At 37.8% G+C, this 19,792-nt stretch overlaps 1 protein-coding gene across 1 annotated transcript; it reads left to right on the forward strand.

The window, feature by feature from the left end:
* The first annotated feature begins 93 nt into the window (after window positions 1-93).
* LOC138335031 (BLOC-3 complex member HPS1-like) lies at window positions 94-19,346 on the forward strand. Its single transcript, XM_069283931.1, has 16 exons — window positions 94-259; window positions 2,008-2,157; window positions 3,779-3,900; window positions 4,542-4,650; window positions 5,258-5,409; window positions 9,936-10,182; window positions 10,620-10,683; window positions 11,522-11,589; window positions 12,121-12,286; window positions 12,574-12,773; window positions 15,183-15,347; window positions 15,622-15,734; window positions 15,964-16,152; window positions 16,627-16,768; window positions 17,052-17,165; window positions 17,764-19,346. The coding sequence occupies exons 1-16, from the start codon at window positions 149-151 to the stop codon at window positions 18,025-18,027; spliced, it is 2,376 nt and encodes a 791-aa protein (XP_069140032.1). The 5' UTR covers window positions 94-148; the 3' UTR covers window positions 18,028-19,346.
* Window positions 19,347-19,792: the final 446 nt, after the last annotated feature.

Raw genomic sequence — 19,792 nt, forward strand, 5'->3', positions numbered from 1 at the left:
ATTTTGACTAATTTAGTTCTACTTTCTGTTTCATTTACGAAAATAATCTTACTGAATTGATCGTTTGTGCGCTTACATTAAACAGTGTAGGATATTAAGCGTCTATATGACGCGGAGAGCGAGCAATGACAGGTGACCCGAACCCAACATGAAGGGGTTTCTCATAATAAACAGAATTAACGACATATTGTTTACCGACTGTGATAAAGAATTTATACAGAACGTCAACAATCAAGCCATAGAGGAAGGCCTACTTCAGGTAAAGTAATAGGCCTAACAATTTCTTACTTGTTTTTCCCTTGTAGTTTAGTCCCAAAGTTACATGATCCTTGCTACAAAATGTAAATATGTTTTTACATTATTATAGCTCTGTCAATAGTTTCTTACATACAACAGATTACTATGGATATTGGTAGCTGATTTTGGCATTGTTACATTCGGCATTCCAGCCATATGAAGAGCGACGCAGTGAGAGTGTCACAATTGCAAGCAATATTTAGTAACGATTAATGCCCCTTGCTAGGAGTGAGTGCACAGTGCACATAGTAACAGTGCTCAAGATGAAGGCATGAAGAGCAACATTAAAAGTGCGCTAGTTTAATTAATGCACAAAGTGAATGGTGATAATGCGCTAATTGAAAAGACATGTGCAGTGAGGGTGTCGATCAATACAACAATGTGCTATTTAAGCAATTAGGAGCATTTTATAAGTTTAACGTCCTATTAACAGCCAGGGCCATGTAAGGACATGCCAGGTTTGATGGTGGAGGAAAGCCAGAGTACCCGTAAAAAAACCCAATGACCAGCGGTCAGTACCTGGCAACTGCCACATATGGGATTCAAATTCGTGACCCATAAGTGGAAGCCGGACTTGTGGTGATATGTCGAGAAATCTTAACCACTTGGCCACTGCAACCATCCTCGATACTTCAGGGGTTCCGATCTGTTATGATCTCTACACCCCTGGACTGTCTCATAGTAAAACTGGAGGCAACTGAGCAGAACAGGTGATTTAGTCCTTTGATGTTCATCAAAAGAGCTGTGTAACAGTACATTGTGGTTGACTGTGGCTATGAAGTTTGACATTGCTCTCTCTGTCAAAGGAAATATTTGTAGGCATGTGATCGGTTCAGATATTTTCCGCTGAGCTGCCTTCAGTTTTACTATGAGATAGTCCAGGGGTGTAGAGATCTCAAGTGATCGGAACCCCTGGAGTATCGAGGATGCAATTTACCAGACAAAGGCACAAAAGATATGTGTCTATTTAATTAATGCACAAAGTGAAGGGCGACAATGAGCCAAACAAAAGGCGACAATGTCCCATGTGCACCATGGAAGAGAGACAGTGCACCATAGAAGAGAGACAGTGCACCATGGAAGAGAGACAGTGCACCATGGAAGACAGACAGTGCACCATAGAAGAGAGACAGTGCACCATGGAAGACAGACAGTGCACCATGCAAAGAGTGACTATGACCTGCTAATAGTGATAGTGCAACATTGCACCATGCGAAGAGTGTGACAGTGTGAGAAAGAGTCAGTGTGACAAAGTGCTAAGGGAAGAGCCACAATACGTCAAGCAATGAGGAATAGTGCACCATGCAACAAAATGAATGTGTCATGTAATAAAATCACCAATGCGGCAGAATGGGACAGTGCTACATGACTAAAATCTGCCACCATAGATTAATTACCCAATAAAGATTTAACTGGAAAGCTGAAGGAGAAGTTATGTAAAGCCATATAGTAGTATTGTAGACTTTGTAAATGGTTGAGTTTTATTTACATATCATTTTATAATGGCAAGAATTCATGTCAGGTTCTTCACTTTGAAAACTTAATAGCCAGTATAGACAGTGCATTCTTCCTGACCAAATAAATCATTGGATTTGTTCAGGATTTGTACATATAACTTATATATGCTTATATATATCAGATGCTGCAATGTTTAAGAATAGTGTACATTAATTGCTTGGGTAACTTTTAGTTATGAAATCTTGACTCCAGCCTGAAGACAATAATGGAACATTGGACCATAACATTTTGATGCAGCTTTTCTCCCCCCTGTTTATGTCACAGTGGTTTCTCATTGACCACAAGAGGAACCCTTGTCTTTCAATCACCTGTGAAAATGACTACCTCTTTGTCTTCAAACAGGTCAGTAACACCTTAAAATTCTGTACCATTCAGATAAAGATCCACAAAAACCCTCTAGTATATGTATGGAGTTTCTTTTATTCATTCTTTTTACTAATTGATTTGTGACTCACTGCATCCAATAATTTTGTTTAAAGTCTACATTTGGTCCCCTCAGTATTTTCATTTTTTTAGCCCACCATCATCAGATGGTGGGCTATTCAAATCGCCTTTTGTCCGTGGTCCGTCGTCCGTCCGTCCTTCCGTCCTTCCGTCCTTCCGTCCGTCCGTCCGTCCGTTAACAATTCTTGTTACCGCTATTCCTCAGAAAGTGCTGAAAGGATCTTTCTCAAATTTCATATGTAGGTTCCCCTAGGACCCTAGTTGTGCATATTGCATTTTGGGACCGATCGGTCAACAAGATGGCCGACAGTCGGCCATCTTGGATTTTGATAGTTGAAGTTTGTTACCGCTATTTCTCAAAAAGTGCACAAGGGATTTCTCTCAAATTCCATATACAGGTTCCCCTAGGACCCTAATTGTGCATATTGCATTTTGGGACCAATCGGTGAACAAGATGGTCGACAGGCGGCCATCTTGGATTTTGATAGTTAAAGTTTGTTACCGCTATTTCTCAAAATGTGTAGAAGGGATCTTTCTCAAATTTCATATATAGGTTCCCCTAGGGTCCTTGTTTTGCATATTGCATTTTGGGACTGATCGGTCAACAAGATGGCCGACAGGCGGCCATCTTGGATTTTGATAGTTGAAGTTTGTTACCGCTATTTCTCAAAAAGTGCTGAAGGGATCTTTCTCAAATTTCATATACAGGTTCCCCTAGGACTCTTGTTGTGCATATTGCATTTTGGGACCAATCGGTCAACAAGATGGCCGACAGGCAGCCATCTTGGATTTTGATAGTTGAAGTTTGTTACCGCTATTTCTCAAAAAGTACTGAAGGGATCTTTCTCAAATTTCATATACAGGTTCCCCTAGGACCCTTGTTGTGCATATTGCATTTTGGGACCGGTCCGTGAACAAGATGGCCGACAGCTGGCCATCTTGGATTTTGATACTTAAAGTTTGTTATCGCTATTTCTTAGAAAGTACTATAGCGATCTGTCTCAAATTTTATATATAGTGTGTTTGAAAAAGTTTGAAAAGCAGGGAAAAGATCCCTCTTTCCATTGTCAGACCCAGATCATTCTTTGGTGGGCGCCAAGATTCCTCTGGGATCTCTTGTTAAGAGTGATGGTTGCTTATTGTGTTCAACAATTAATTGAATATAATAAATAATAATTTAAATAAATAAATATTCATTAGTGTTGGGAATTCTTGCAAAATCACAATCGACGATTGGTTGAGAACAACTTACTAATTAATTATCAATATTATAACTGTTTACCATTTACTTTCCTTTAATCATAGATTAATAAAAGTTAATTTTGAAATGTGGTTTTGGCATAAATTTTACATGATAAAAATTCAGAACAGTGTAAGAAAAAAACATCAGTTTTGTCTCATTTAATAATTGATTATTACCTTTTATAATCGACAGTCTTCAGTAAGATCATGATCAATCAATTATCAATAAAAACCGAAAACTGATCCAACACTAATATTTATCATTTCCTGTTTACAGTTTGATGACTTGCTGTTAATTGTGATCAATGGCGACCAGACTGAGAGTGAAGAGTTCCTACACAGGAAGGTCTGTGCCTTCGTCAGACTCATGGAGTTCCTGTTTGGGCCAGCCACAGAGGAGTAAGACCATATGTACCCAGAATTCCATACCAGGCTTTCCCTTAAATTCCTTAGTTTTGTATATGATAAAAGATGGCCCTTTAATTTATGTATTTATAACACACATGATTTCTGACAATTCTGCATAATTATGAAATAAATGATAACAGATTTTCTTAAAAATTGATTGTGAAGGTTTAAAATAGTCAAATATTGAAAAGGAAAAATTATTTGATAGAGTTGTCCCCTTTTTATATCACTGGTATTGGTAAATGTGCTGACCTCATTATTCCAATCTGAAAAAATGATTATAAGTAAACCTACAAACTCCAAAGGAATGGCAGCAATGCAATAAACCAACAAATAAAGTACATAACCTCTTAGGATAATTAAAGTCATGAATGTCACAATTGTTAATTAATGGAGTGATGTAATTTTTCAAAAAAGTGCTGGTTTTGGTTTATTAGTTAAATATTCTATTAACAGCCAGGGTCTTTTAAGGACATGACAAGTTTGTTTGTTTAGGAAATCCAGAGTATCTGCTGGAGAAAAACTACTGACTAGCAGATTAAAAAAAGCACATTTAAATAGCAGAACCCTGGCTGATCTTAGTTTGACATATCAAAGCCTTGTTCCTAAATAAAACCTCTCCTTGTTTTTAGACTGGGACACAGTAAGTTTACAGACAGGAGTGATAGGTGGGACTTTGTGAGAGGTGTGCTTTCTACGTACAACCAACTCGTCAAGGAAGAACAGTCTTTTCTTGTTGAGGTAAAAAATTTACAACATTGAAGACATGCTATTTCTGTATTTTCTTTTCTGTTCTATTTTTCTCTTTCTCTGTTTAAAAAAAAATTGAGAAAATTATTAACAAGTGTATTTGCACTGGTACTTTAAGGTAATTTTACAGTTAGAAAAATTAAACAATGCAACTATTGAATACCTTGACCTTTAATCGTGTTTTTCAAATCTTTAAAGAATAGAATTTTCAGGTAATTTTTGTGAGTCTCTGTATAATTTAGTATCAAAATATATTCAAACTTTGTAGCTCAAAGTTGACAGGAAAATACTGTATTCGACCCAATAAGTGTCCCAGATATAAATTGCCCTAGGCGCTTATTGGGTTGAATACGGTTGTAACACTGGAAGTTCCAAGTAGTTATTAGAGTTAATTTGACTAGAAAACTTTAGTCCAGACCAAAACGCTGCTTCGAATTAAGCCTGGTTGTCAATTGTTACAGTTTACATGATTCAAGTTTCAAGTCTTGTCTTTAAGTGCCATGTTGAAGCAAGATAATTTACAAGAAAAAAATGAAAAAGTTTGAAGTGAAGTGTCTTGAAATTATTAAAAGTTAAACATTTTCCCTCTTTAATGTAGGCTATAGAGAGACTACAGGTAAACCAAACAGTCAATGTAAAATGTATGGAGCTGTTGGAGGCTGCTATAAACAAGATACAGAAGTCAGGAGAGAAGACCACACATCACTCTCTTCTGATCGTCAACAGCAAACTACTGTCACTGTATTCAGAGTAAGTCACACCAACAACAAACTACTGTCACTGTATTCAGAGTAAGTCACACCAACTGCAAACTACTGTCACTGTATTCAGAGTAAGTCTCATCAACTGCAAACTTCTGTCACTGTATTCAGAGTAAGTCACATCAACAACAAACTTCTGTCATTGTATTCAGAGTAAGTCACACCAACTGCAAACTTCTGTCACTGTATTCAGAGTAAGTCACATCAACAACAAACTACTGTCACTGTATTCAGATCTAGAGTAAGTCACACCAACTGCAAACTACTGTCACATCAACAACAAACTACTGTCACTGTATTCAGAGTAAGTTTCATCAACTGCAAACTACTGTCACTGTATTCAGATCTAGAGTAAGTCACACCAACTGCAAACTACTGTCACATCAACAACAAACACTGTCATGTATCAGAGTAATCACACACTGCAAACTACTGTCACTGTATTCAAGTAATCCACCAACTGCACTACTGTCACTGTATTCAGAGTAAGTCACACCAACTGCAAACTACTGTCACTGTATTCAGAGTAAGTCACACCAAAAACTACTGTCACTGTATTCAGAGTAAGTCACACCAACTGCAAACTACTGTCACTGTATTCAGAGTAAGTCACACCAACTGCAAACTACTGTCACTGTATTCAGAGTAAGTCACACCAACAACAAAACTACTGTCACTGTATTCAGAGTAAGTCACACCAACTGCAAACTACTGTCACTGTATTCAGAGTAAGTCACACCAACAACAAACTACTGTCACTGTATTCAGAGTAAGTCACACCAACTGCAAACTACTGTCACTGTATTCAGAGTAAGTCACACCAACAACAAACTACTGTCACTGTATTCAGAGTAAGTCACACCAATTGCAAACTACTGTCACTGTATTCAGAGTAAGTCACACCAACAACAAACTACTGTCACTGTATTCAGAGTAAGTCACATCTACTGCAAACTTCTGTCGTCCCTGTATTCAGAGAGTAAGTCACATCAACAGCAAACTACTGTCACTGTATTCAGAGTAAGTCACACCAATTGCAAACTACTGTCACTGTATTCAGAGTAAGTCACACCGACAAAAAACTTCTGTCACTGTATTCAGAGTAAGTCACATCAACAAACTTCTGTCGTCCCTGTATTCAGACTAGAGTAAGTCACATCAACAGCAAACTACTGTCACTGTATTCAGTAAGTAAGTCACACCAACTGCAAACTACTGTCACTGTATTCAGAGTAAGTCACACCAACAACAAACTACTGTCACTGTATTCAGAGTAAGTCACACCAACAGCAAACTTCTGTCACTGTATTCAGAGTAAGTCACACCAATAACAAACTACTGTCACTGTATTCAGAGTAAGTCACACCAACTGCAAACTACTGTCACTGTATTCAGAGTAAGTCACACCAACAACAAACTACTGTCACTGTATTCAGAGTAAGTCACACCTACTGCAAACTACTGTCACTGTATTCAGAGTAAGTCACACCAACAACAAACTTCTGTCACTGTATTCAGAGTAAGTCACACCAACAACAAACTTCTGTCACTGTATTCAGAGTAAGTCACATCAACTGCAAACTTCTGTCCCTGTATTCAGATCTAGAGTAAGTCAAACCAATAACAAACTACTGTCACTGTATTCAGAGTAAGTCACACCAACTGCAAACTACTGTCACTGTATTCAGAGTAAGTCACACCAACTGCAAACTACTGTCACTGTATTCAGAGTAAGTCACACCAACAACAAACTTCTGTCACTGTATTCAGAGTAAGTCACACCAACAACAAACTTCTGTCACTGTATTCAGAGTAAGTCACACCAAATGCAAACTTCTGTCCCTGTATTCAGATCAAGAATAAGTCACATCAACAGCAAACTTCTGTCACTGTATTCAGAGTAAGTCACATCAACAACAAACTTCTGTCACTGTATTCAGATCTAGAGTAAGTCACACCAACAACAAACTTCTGTCACTGTATTCAGAGTAAGTCACACCAACTGCAAACTACTGTCACTGTATTCAGAGTAAGTCACACCAACTGCAAACTTCTGTCACTGTATTCAGAGTAAGTCACACCAACTGCAAACTACTGTCACTGTATTCAGAGTAAGTCACACCAACAACAAACTTCTGTCACTGTATTTCAGAGTAAGTCACACCAACTGCAAACTTCTGTCACTGTATTCAGAGTAAGTCACACCAACAACAAACTTCTGTCACTGTATTCAGAGTAAGTCACACCAACAACAAACTTCTGTCACTGTATTCAGAGTAAGTCACATCAACTGCAAACTTCTGTCCCTGTATTCAGATCTAGAGTAAGTCACACCAATAACAAACTACTGTCACTGTATTCAGAGTAAGTCACACCAACTGCAAACTACTGTCACTGTATTCAGAGTAAGTCACACCAACTGCAAACCACTGTCACTGTATTCAGAGTAAGTCACACCAACAACAAACTTCTGTCACTGTATTCAGAGTAAGTCACACCAACAACAAACTTCTGTCACTGTATTCAGAGTAAGTCACACCAACAACAAACTTCTGTCACTGTATTCAGAGTAAGTCACACCAAATGCAAACTTCTGTCCCTGTATTCAGATCAAGAATAAGTCACATCAACAGCAAACTTCTGTCACTGTATTCAGAGTAAGTCACATCAACAACAAACTTCTGTCACTGTATTCAGATCTAGAGTAAGTCACACCAACAACAAACTTCTGTCACTGTATTCAGAGTAAGTCACACCAACTGCAAACTACTGTCACTGTGTTCAGAGTAAGTCACATCAACTGCAAACTTCTGTCACTGTATTCAGAGTAAGTCACACCAACTGCAAACTTCTGTCACTGTATTCAGAGTAAGTCACACCAACTGCAAACTTCTGTCACTGTATTCAGAGTAAGTCACACCAACAACAAACTTCTGTCACTGTATTCAGAGTAAGTCACATCAACTGCAAACTTCTGTCACTGTATTCAGAGTAAGTCACATCAACAACAAACTTCTGTCACTGTATTCAGGGTAAGTCACACAAACTGCAAACTTCTGTCACTGTATTCAGAGAAATTCACACCAACTGCAAACTACTGTCACTGTATTCAGAGTAAGTCACACCAACAACAAACTACTGTCACTGTATTCAGAGTAAGTCACACCAACAACAAACTTCTGTCATTGTTTTCAGAGTAAGTCACACCAACTGCAAACTACTGTCACTGTATTCAGATCTAGAGTAAGTCACACCAACTGCAAACTTCTGTCACTATATTCAGAGTAAGTCACACCAACTGCAAACTACTGTCACTGTATTCAGAGTAAGTCACATCAATACATAATTTTGTCTGTTGAAAGCACATATATAAGAACTCCTTAGAATATGCTGATCTTGCACTTGTTTATTCCAGTGTGATACTTATGTAATAAAACCTGCCATTTAACCTGCCATAGTGACCACCTCTATGAAAAAACTACCTGCTTTATTAAGATAATTTCTTTTGATCCCAAATAATCAATTTCAACCCATTTTCGTTTCATCTGTGTATATTGGCCACTTTGCTTTAGAGACCATACTTTCTTTGTCCTTAGGCTGGTCTGCATAGACAGGTTTGACTTCAAATTATGAATTAAAATGAAAAATAAATTATGGTAATCAAATTAGTGAGTGACATTGATATCTAATCTTAATTTGAAACATTTGAATAATCATAAAATACTCACTGTTTGTAGCTTTCTTAAGTTTAAAACTGCAATTTTGTGTGAATTTATTAGCTCGCCTATTCGAAGAATAACGGGAGCTAATGTTGTCACCCCGGCGTCAGCGTCGGCGTCGGCGTCAGCGTTGGCGTCCCATTTCACGTTAAAGTTTTTGAGCAAGTTTCTGTTTCGTCAATTGTTTAAACTTAACTCATCATAAATGTTTATGATTTTATTTTCCTAATGTGTATGGATGCTGAACGTGATTATACAACCAATTTTGGGCCCTTTAGGGGTTTTTTGAGTCTGTTAATTTGTCATATTTCCATGTTAAAGTTTTTGAGCAAGTTTCTATTTTGTCTATTGTTTCAGCTTAATTCATCATAAATGTTTATGATTTTATTTTCCTAATGTGTATGGATGCTGAACGTGATAATAAAACCAATTTGGGGCCTTAAGGGGGTTTTTGAGTCTGTTAATTTGTCATTTTTTCCATGTTAAAGTTTTTGAGCAAGTTTCTATTTTGTCAATTGTTTAAGCATAAGTCATCATAAATGTTTATAATTTTATTTTCCTAATGTGTATGGATGCTGAGCGTGATAATAAAACCAATTTGGGGTCCTTTAGGGGGTTTTTGTGTCTGTTAATTTGTCATATTTCCATGTTTAAATAGTAAATACTTGAACATCAACTTCTTCTGAATAGGCGAGCTTTGCTGTTCTCCAACAGCTCTTGTCTTAAATATACTTTAACAACTATCATTTCAAAATTTCTAATGAAAAAATCATAAAATGTCATTTTCACATTTCAGTCGTAATTCAGCCGAGCTACAGGCTGCAGACATTCTTTCCATTATATTACTGGTACAGCAGATGTTTCCTAACGATGAGAAACTAGAGGATTTCTTTGCCTTCTCTTACCGTAAACCTGACCCAGCGAACCCGATGGAAGAGGTAAAGAGCCCAGCTTTGGCGCGGACCAATCCTCCCAGTCGAGATCGGTACGAGAGCGCCGTGGAGGGGGACGATGAAGATTCCGTGGAGGATGCAGATGACCAGGTAATACATTGGGTATACAGTTATATTTAAAAGTACATCATATTTTTATATGTAGGTAGGGGGTTTAGAAAATTATCTTTATTTTACGCTTAAAGTTTTATTGAAACCAAGCTGATAAAGAGATTAAACACTTAGAGTTAACAAAAAATGTGCATGGAAAAAACATTTGTTACCGCCTACAAAGTATTTTTTCATAATTTGAGTAAGAGTCAAGCCTTATTGTGTTTATGAAATTGCTTGGTCAGGGGTGCACCAAGATACAAGATAAGGCAGTCTGTCATGTAGCAAAAGAATCTAAGGTCAACATTTTAAATGTTTTGCATACATTAAGGAAGAAGCGTGTGCGGTATGTCTCACTCTCCCAATACATGTACCGAGTACTACCATTGGGTACTGAATTATCATCATATACTTTTAAGAACATCATTGTTTTTCAGTATCAGAGTGCCAGCGACACCCCAACACAGAAAAATAGGAAGGAGTCTTTCACTACAGCTCCAGGTAAGTGTACTTAATTCTTTTTAATCAATGGACAAAAAACATCAGACAAGAGAACTCTTTGACATTGAATATCAAAGCAGATTGTTCTACAAGATTTACGTTTTCTCTGGGTTTGGAAGTAGATGTTTGAGTATGTAACCAAACACAATATGAGCATTAATATTGTAAATTATATACCATATTTAAAAATATTATTGAAATAATATTTTTAAAGATGGTTATTTTTAAAAGAGATGAAGACATGACTGTATAGTTGAACATTCCCGACATTCCAACATAAGAGCTTCACCTTTGAATTACTTGTTCAAGAAGAACTTTGGAATTTCCCATCCTCAATACTCCAGGGGTTACTATCACTGTCATTACATCCACCCCTGAAATATATCATTAAAAGTTAAGGCAGTTCAGGAGAAAAAAATTGAGCAATCAAAGGCATGCAGAGACTTCCTTTGAAGATAACAGAGAGCATCCAATTTCAAAGCCACACAATCAACCACAGTGTATCGTTATTCAATTCTTTTGATGTTCATCAAAGGACCAAATCATAGATGCTTATCTGTTGTTGCACATAGAGCCTTCAGATTTGGTGTGGCATATTCCTGACGAAGATATTATGACATTGATAGTAACCCCTGGAATATCAAGGATTGTGTTTACAAGATATAAGCTGTAATTTTCTGGCTTTTCTTAAGGCAGTTGTAATATGTGTATAACAAACTATACTTATAACGAAGTCATTTGGTGGTTCCAAGTGGTTTGATATAACCATGTTATACTGTACATCAAACAACACAAAGTAACTTGTTAATTACTCCTGACTGAATGTTTTATTTGATAGGTAGTCCTTACCCCCAGGTGTCTGAGATGGGAGAGGTTTTTACAACAACTACTGATGATGATACAAAGGTACGTGTTTAGGGAGTGAGGGGGTTGGGTTAGGGGGTGAGGGGTTGGGTTAGGGAGGGGGCTTTGTAATGTTACTATTTCATACAACTTTCTCAGTCATTTCTAATGAAACTTCACAGCAATATTGAGGACCAGCTAAAGATGTGCATGCAAGTTTTCATTTGCTAAAATTTTAGTTGCCATGGTAACAATGTCGCTAATGGCCAAAAACTAATTTAACTTTTTGATTAATTTTGGACAGACTTGGTCAATTGTTGTAACATAGGAATGCCTATAATTTGACACATTACATGCCGCAATAACAGTTACCATGGAAACACTATGGAGGATCATTTAGTTACCATGGTCTCAGATAAGGGTTAGTAGGGAGGTCAAGGTAATTATATATTTAGCCATTAAGGCTTACAGTTCAAATATGTTTGATATCATAAAAATAAAACAAAAGAAAAGATCCAAATGGAATTTTGTGAATTTTTATCCATCTGTTTTATGACAGTTTTCCTAATTTATCATTTTTGGGTATCCTTGTAGCTGTGGCAACAAGGAGAACATGAACTTCCTGTTCCAACGTCGCGAGGTCGAAGTCGTACCAGTGAAGATGTGCACACGGGTATGTCGTCATGGAGAAACTTGTTAGGTGCAGGGAGAGCTAGGAGTGCTAGTATGATGGATCATGTGTCATCAACGTCACGATCAGGTAATTTCAACCATGTCAAACTTTCAGTACGTTACAAGACCTTCTGTTACTGTTAACTTGGATATTTTTGTGTGTGATTAATTTTGAGATTTGCACAGGTAAAATTTTTTACTATATTACCAATTTCTCAATAAATACACCTGGTAACTTTTCTTTTTTCACAACATAGTTTCAAACGTATACCGTATTATTGATTGGAAATTTTTGGGATAAAACATCCTCAGCGTAATTCTTTAAATTGAGCTTCATTTAGTCTCCCATTTGACATTCAGTGTTTATTGTCCCAGGTGACGGCTCAAAGTCAGACAGCATGAAGTCTCTAGTGGAAGATACGCCACCTCCTATACTGACAGCTCCACAGAGAACGGAGAACGAGAGCTACGTCAGACAGACCGTGTTTCTCTGTACAGACACCTGTGCATTCTCTCCACATCAGTTACACTGTCTACAGATCTACCCAGGGATGGTGTTGGTCCTCGTTAGTCAGGTAAGTCTGTCCTCACCTCTCACACACAGATCTACCCAGGGATGGTGTTGGTCCTCGTTAGTCAGGTAAGTCTGTCCTCACCTCTCACACACAGATCTACCCAGGGATGGTGTTGGTCCTCGTTAGTCAGGTAAGTCTGTCCTCACCTCTCACACACAGATCTACCCAGGGATGGTGTTGGTCCTCGTTAGTCAGGTAAGTCTGTCCTCACCTCTCACATACAGATCTACCCAGGGATGGTGTTGGTCCTCGTTAGTCAGGTAAGTCTGTCCTCACCTCTCACATACAGATCTACCCAGGGATGGTGTTGGTCCTCGTTAGTCAGGTAAGTCTGTCCTCACCTCTCACACACAGATCTACCCAGGGATGGTGTTGGTCCTCGTTAGTCAGGTAAGTCTGTCCTCACCTCTCACATACAGATCTACCCAGGGATGGTGTTGGTCCTCGTTAGTCAGGTAAGACTGTCCTCACCTCTCACACACAAATCTACCCAGGGATGGTGTTGGTCCTCGTTAGTCAGGTAAGTCTGTCCTCACCTCTCACACACAGATCTACCCAGGGATGGTGTTGGTCCTCGTTAGTCAGGTAAGTCTACCCTCACCTCTTACACACAAATCTACCCAGGGATGGTGTTGGTCCTCGTTAGTCAGGTAAGTCTGTCCTCACCTCTCACACACAAATCTACCCAGGGATGGTGTTGGTCCTCGTTAGTCAGGTAAGTCTGTCCTCACCTCTCACATACAGATCTACCCAGGGATGGTATTGGTCCTCATTAGTCAGGTAAGTCTACCCTCACCTCTCACACACAGATCTACCCAGGGATGGTGTTGGTCCTCGTTAGTCAGGTAAGTCTGTCCTCACACCTCTCACACACAGATCTACCCAGGGATGGTGTTGGTCCTCGTTAGTCAGGTAAGTCTGTCCTCACCTCTCACACACAGATCTACCCAGGGATGGTGTTGGTCCTTGTTAGTCAGGTAAGTCTGTCCTCACCTCTCACACACAGATCTACCCAGGGTGGTGTTGGTCCTCGTTAGTCAGGTAAGTCTGTCCTCACCTCTCACACACAGATCTACCCAGGGATGGTGTTGGTCCTCGTTAGTCAGGTCAGGTAAGTCTACCCTCACCTCTCACACACAGATCTACCCAGGGATGGTGTTGGTCCTCGTTAGTCAGGTAAGTCTGTCCTCACCTCTCACACACAGATCTACCCAGGGATGGTGTTGGTCCTCGTTAGTCAGGTAAGTCTGTCCTCACCTCTCACACACAGATCTACCCAGGGATGGTGTTGGTCCTCGTTAGTCAGGTAAGTCTGTCCTCACCTCTCACACACAGATCTACCCAGGGATGGTGTTGGTCCTCGTTAGTCAGATTAGCGATGAGATGATCTGTTATGGATTGTGTTTGCCTGGAAACTAAAAACCAGCCTGGTATATGCTATCAAATATATGTGTCCTTGTCCAAGACACAATTATCTGCATCCTCAATACTCCAGGAGTTATTATCACTGTCATAATATCCACTTTCGGACTATGTCATAGCAAAACTGGAAGCTCTGTTTGTGACAACAGATAAATGAGGTAGTTTGGTCCTTTAATGTTAATAAAAAAATGAATAACAATACATTGTGGTTGACTGTTTTGCTTTGAAGTTGGATGTCACTCTCAACATAATCTTCAAAGTAAGACTTTGTAGACCTGTTATTGGTCAGTTAATTTCCCATGAAAAGTCTTCAGTTTTACTATGACATAGTCCAGAGGTGACTATTACGACAGTGATAGTAACCCCTGAAATATCGTGGATGAATTGCTCAGTAATGGAGATGGTCTATGATAGGTCTTTCTGTTAACAGATCACCATATACGAATGAGCTACCTGACATAACCTATGGCTGTTTCATGGCAGTAAGCTATGCAAAGTAAAGTCAGTAATGAAATTACAGAGGAATATTTACATATTAGTCCAACTATAAGTCAAAGTGTTTTTGTTGGCAAACTGGATATTATCTAAACATAATTCTCTTGCTGTTCATCAAAAGTGTAGTTTTATGATCAACAGAATATTTGAAGCAATTTAATTTGCATATGATATACTAATGTATTAGGTTATATTTGAGATTTTGCCTTTATACAGTCATAACCCCCCTAGCTTTATACTAGTTCATAGGGTACAGTTTTACCTCAACATATTACCGCAAGCTCTCAGTGGTATAGTGGTGCATTTGCCAGGTACTGACTGCTGGTCGATGGTTTTGTCTCTGGATACTATGGCTTTCCTTCACTATCAAACTAAACCTGATGTATCTTTAAATGACCATGACAACAAAATAACACATTAAACTAATCAAATCAAACAATTAAAGTGAAACACAATCATTATATCAACCGATAACTTCCCTCTCTTATACAGGTACCCTTAGGAAGTCATGCCGACAAACTCTGTCAGTTACTGTTACTGTTAAAGGATCTGTTGTCAGGACGACGGACTCGGGTCCATCGTACTCAAGGACAGGAATTGTTTGACATGATCACTTCTCTCCTCAATAAACTTCTTCCTGCCATGAAAAGGATCAAGGTATTTAGTTTTTATTTACATTTCACCTATAGCTATAAACACTTGTCTACCAATTATATTTTAAGGACCTCAATATTCCTTAATTGCAAAAAATTCCTTAATGTAAAATTGTCTTTAGGAAAGCATTACAGCAGTTAAGGAAAGAGAAAAAAAACGATTTTTATTCTTTTAAAGCTGTGCATGACTTTCAGTAATGTGCTTACACTTTTGTTTTGTTTTGACCAGTAAATGAATATGTGGATTATAACTTAGACATAAATTGATTTGTTTAAAGGGAAACATTGCTGTGATTTTCAACAGAATACGAACAGGTTGGGACAAACCTGAGTTTAAGAATACACTGTTGGAATATTTGGAAAACACCTCCTATGGAGAAATCCCACCTAGGTATGCTTGACTTTGATAGCTGACAAGATACTTGTGACCACGCTTACAGATTTCATTTTTTTTTAGTAGATGTTTACAATGAATGATAGAATTATTTGATTTGAAAATCAAAGGTATTAGAAACATGAAGACCTTTCATCATGAAAATGCCTACAAATGTATTACTGGTACTGTTTATAAATTTTTGGCTTCAGGTAAGATAAATCAAATCTTTGCATCAACATTTCAGTGTGGAACGTTCCTTGAATTTATTACTGAAGGGCGTAAAGGAGCTCTTCTTGTATATGTACCTCCTCCCTAGAGATATTCCAGTGGCCATTCTAGACGCTGTACGATTCATCCATGAGAAGGCCAAGGTCAAACTTCGGGACTACAAAGACTACCTCGCTGTCAAGGCCCAGCGCAACATCACCATGACAACATATCCTTTAAATCATACCAAATTGCTACAAAAAAAATGTTTGATAATGGCAATACATTGTGCCACAATCTATTAAATTCAAATAAAGATTAAATAAAGATTTGTCATTTAACGAAAAAGGTCTTTCTATCAATATTTGATATTTTTTTAGCTTAAAAATTTTCATGTATAAAGGTAGTTGAAGAGCCAGGGTTATTTAAAGAGGCGGCAGGTTTAGAAGGTCCTAAAGCAGGACCACTGCTAAAAACTATTATCATTACCTGGGTTTTAAACTACTACTCAGTACCATCGAGAGTTGGGGTTTTAGTCATAAGTTGGAGGTAAGGGTCTTGTGTTAGGACTCTTTAACCACTTGGCAACTGCTGTCCCTATTAGGTAGTAAACTGTGTAAACGATTGATCTAAAATAATACACTAACAGGTGCTATACCATCATCACTTAATTAGTACAGAGAAATGACCTTGACAAACAAACGTACCTAGATATGTTCCCTGGCCTGGTACACTTTATCTACATAGACAGGAAGACAAACCAGGTGATGGCCCCGTCTCTCAACATCACCACCAGTGAGGATGGTACAAGCTCCGACGCCACCCAGCTCCTCAAGGAAAAGGTGATTCTCAAACCCTTTATCATCTTATCTCCTATCTCATAATGCAATTTACAGTCGTTGTACTTCTTAATCTGGTTGGCTAATAGCATTGGTTATGTACACCTTTCTTCAGGCCATTTCATCAAGAACAATGTTTATTTGAGTTTGCAAGTCACCACTAAATTACATCCCAAGTGAAAATTAAACATGTCTGAAGATAACAGGTAGGTAAGCTGTACTCCCAAACTGATGTAGGACTCAAGTCATGTGAATGGGCTGAGTATTAGGGATGTTTTTGTTTTAGATTTGGAAGATGATTGAATGGGTCCAACTGAAGCTGAAGAATGGTGTCACCATGGTTACAACACGAGATGGCGACTACCACTTCTCCTACTTCCTGTGGTTTGAAGACTGCAATGTAAGACATCTATTCTTATTCTTCTCTATACGTAGCTATATAGCTACTGTTATACCATTCTCACCATTTCTACAATAGCACTAGGGACTGTAATAGGGTTAAGTCATGCTTTTATCAGAAGTGTGTTGAGAATGATTCAGAACCAATGTGAATGTTATAATTAAGTCCCAAAATCATTTTTGTCCTATATTGCCTCTTATGCTACCTATGTACATGTCCTTATACCTTTTGACTAGTTAAAGTAATAATGTATGCATGAAACCATAAACCCTAATAAAGGTTAAATAGATTCTTATGAGTATCGCACTCTGAATTGACTGACTATTGTCCAGTAAGTACACTGTTATTTCAAACGCTGGTCTTTCTGCATATGCCATCTAGACAACTTCGCTAGCCAAGGGTATTTAGCCATTTCTCTGCTAGTAGCAGAGAATCGGCTAAATACCCTTGCCTAGCGAAGTTGGCCATCTAGAGTACAAGTACAATTATCAATGAAAAATTTCATGTACTATCTCCTTTCACTCTGACAAAGTCATGTCAATATTAAACTTACCTTACTATACCATATTGCCACCTTGTATTTACCTTTTTATCCTAGGGTGCCCAGATGCCAGTCCAGCGACAGTACCAGGCCTCGCTCGCTCAGTCTCCACCCGGTATCCTCTCCGGTAATTTCTACCGCAACTTGACGCGCGAGTCATTTCCTAATGTGGTACCAGGCTCTGTGAACTGTTACGAACTCATGATGATGCATATTGGCCTGGTACACACCCAGTACATAGTGAACCACTGTCAGAAGCTCACTCGAATGATGTGGGAAATATCTGGTGATCCATATTCTCCCATGAGTTTAGTATGGTGAATGTCAATATTCTCCCATGAGTTTAGTATGGTGAATGTCAATATTCTCCCATGAGTTTAGTATGGTGAATGTCAATATTCTCCCATGAGTTTAGTATGGTGAATGTCCATATTCTTCCATGAGTTTAGTATGGTGAATGTCAATATTCTCCCATGAGTTTAGTATGGTGAATGTCCATATTCTCCAATGAGTTTAGTATGGTGAATGTCCATATTCTCCCATGAGTTTAGTATGGTGAATGTCTATATTCTCCCATGCGTTTAGTATGGTGAATGTCAATATTCTCCCATGAGTTTAGTATGGTGAATGTCCATATTCTCCCATGAGTTTAGTATGGTGAATGTCAATAATCTCTCTTGAATTTAATATGGTGAATGTCAATATTCTCCCACGAGTTTAGTATGGTGAATGCCAATATTCTTCCATGAGTTTAGTATGTTGAACGAATGGACAAGCGTTATTGAAGTTTGCTTTAAATGGTGCCTGAAGGTATAATCAGAGCCTAACTCAACTTGTCCTCTTCTGCTTCTAGAATATAACTTCCGATCTTTCAATTAGTAGCTCTACCATCAATGAGCTGAAAGATCTTCTGAGAAGATATTTCTTATTACAAGAGCGCAAATTGAGTTAAGCTCGATCTGTTTAAACATGATGAGTGATATCAAAGAATTTATATATTCTATATTTTTGGTGCTATTTATAAGTTTGTATGCAAGATATTTGCCTGGAACAAATTTAACAAAATATGTAAAATATTACTTTGAATTTTATTTCTTTTGTGCAATAAAAACTTAAGAGATTTAATTAACATGTTAGAATGTCCATACAATTCTATTTTAGCTATTTGTATTTTGTTAATTAATTTGTTCATGTATGTTTATCATTAATGGTTTACAATTGTTCATTTTATTCATGAGAAATCCAAAGGTTGTGCTTATTTTAACTAGCAATAAGAAGAATACATATTCTTTCCAGAAATCAAAGGAAACAGGGTACAATTATTTTTAGTGCAGTAACTGTTAGTATCAAGTTTTAGCGTAAAAGTGATTCTTACATAATGTATCAGATGTGCGCAGTGATGAATTAGGGCTTTGTCTGCTTTACTATTATGATTAATTAGCTGTAACAAGAGCAAATATATACCATAAAATATGTCCATTTACAGTATTTGTTAGTGTCCAGAAAATATTTGCAGATCATGAGATGGTGTATACTCCACATTCCTTAAGACATTTTGATGGTTATTGTGACCGTTTGTTAAAACAACTTGTTATTTTTGCTATACATTGAATTAAAATAACTTTGATATAAAAAAAAAATTCTGAGTATTTTGTGTCTCTGTCATTAGTTTATATGCAAGTACTTTTTGAGGAATTCAATATAATAGCAAAACAGCAATTTACGAAGAATTTTTTAAAGCGAGTTCAGAACACTACCGGTTCTTTTAAAATGTTGAGGAGTCCCATTACAAAGAAATAAAGAGAGATCTCAAAGTTTTGTTGAGTCCAACAGAAAAATCGTGAATCCAGAACTCGTCTAGGCGAGTCCCATTAATCACTGCCTAAAACGAGACATGTATAAATTGTATTTGATGATGATGAACAAATCCAATACCCATGGGTACAGGCTTTATGGAATAATTTATACATCATTTGGAATTGTCAAGAAACAATGGACATGGAATTATTGAAGAACACGAGATGTGGAATTATCGAAGAACACTAAAAGATAATACTCCTAAATCGAAGACAGCAGGATTTGTTAA

Source organism: Argopecten irradians, chromosome 11, assembly GCF_041381155.1.
Source record: "Argopecten irradians isolate NY chromosome 11, Ai_NY, whole genome shotgun sequence".
In the NCBI taxonomy this organism is placed as follows: domain Eukaryota; kingdom Metazoa; phylum Mollusca; class Bivalvia; order Pectinida; family Pectinidae; genus Argopecten; species Argopecten irradians.

Excerpts from the sequence above, each read along its gene's own strand:
- LOC138335031 (XM_069283931.1), top strand. The coding sequence starts at position 149 with ATGAAGGGGTTTCTCATAATAAACAGAATTAACGACATATTGTTTACC. Across the intron at positions 2,158-3,778 it reads ACCTCTTTGTCTTCAAACAG|TTTGATGACTTGCTGTTAAT; the intron begins GTCAGTAACACC and ends TCCTGTTTACAG. Across the intron at positions 11,590-12,120 it reads CTACTGATGATGATACAAAG|CTGTGGCAACAAGGAGAACA; the intron begins GTACGTGTTTAG and ends GTATCCTTGTAG.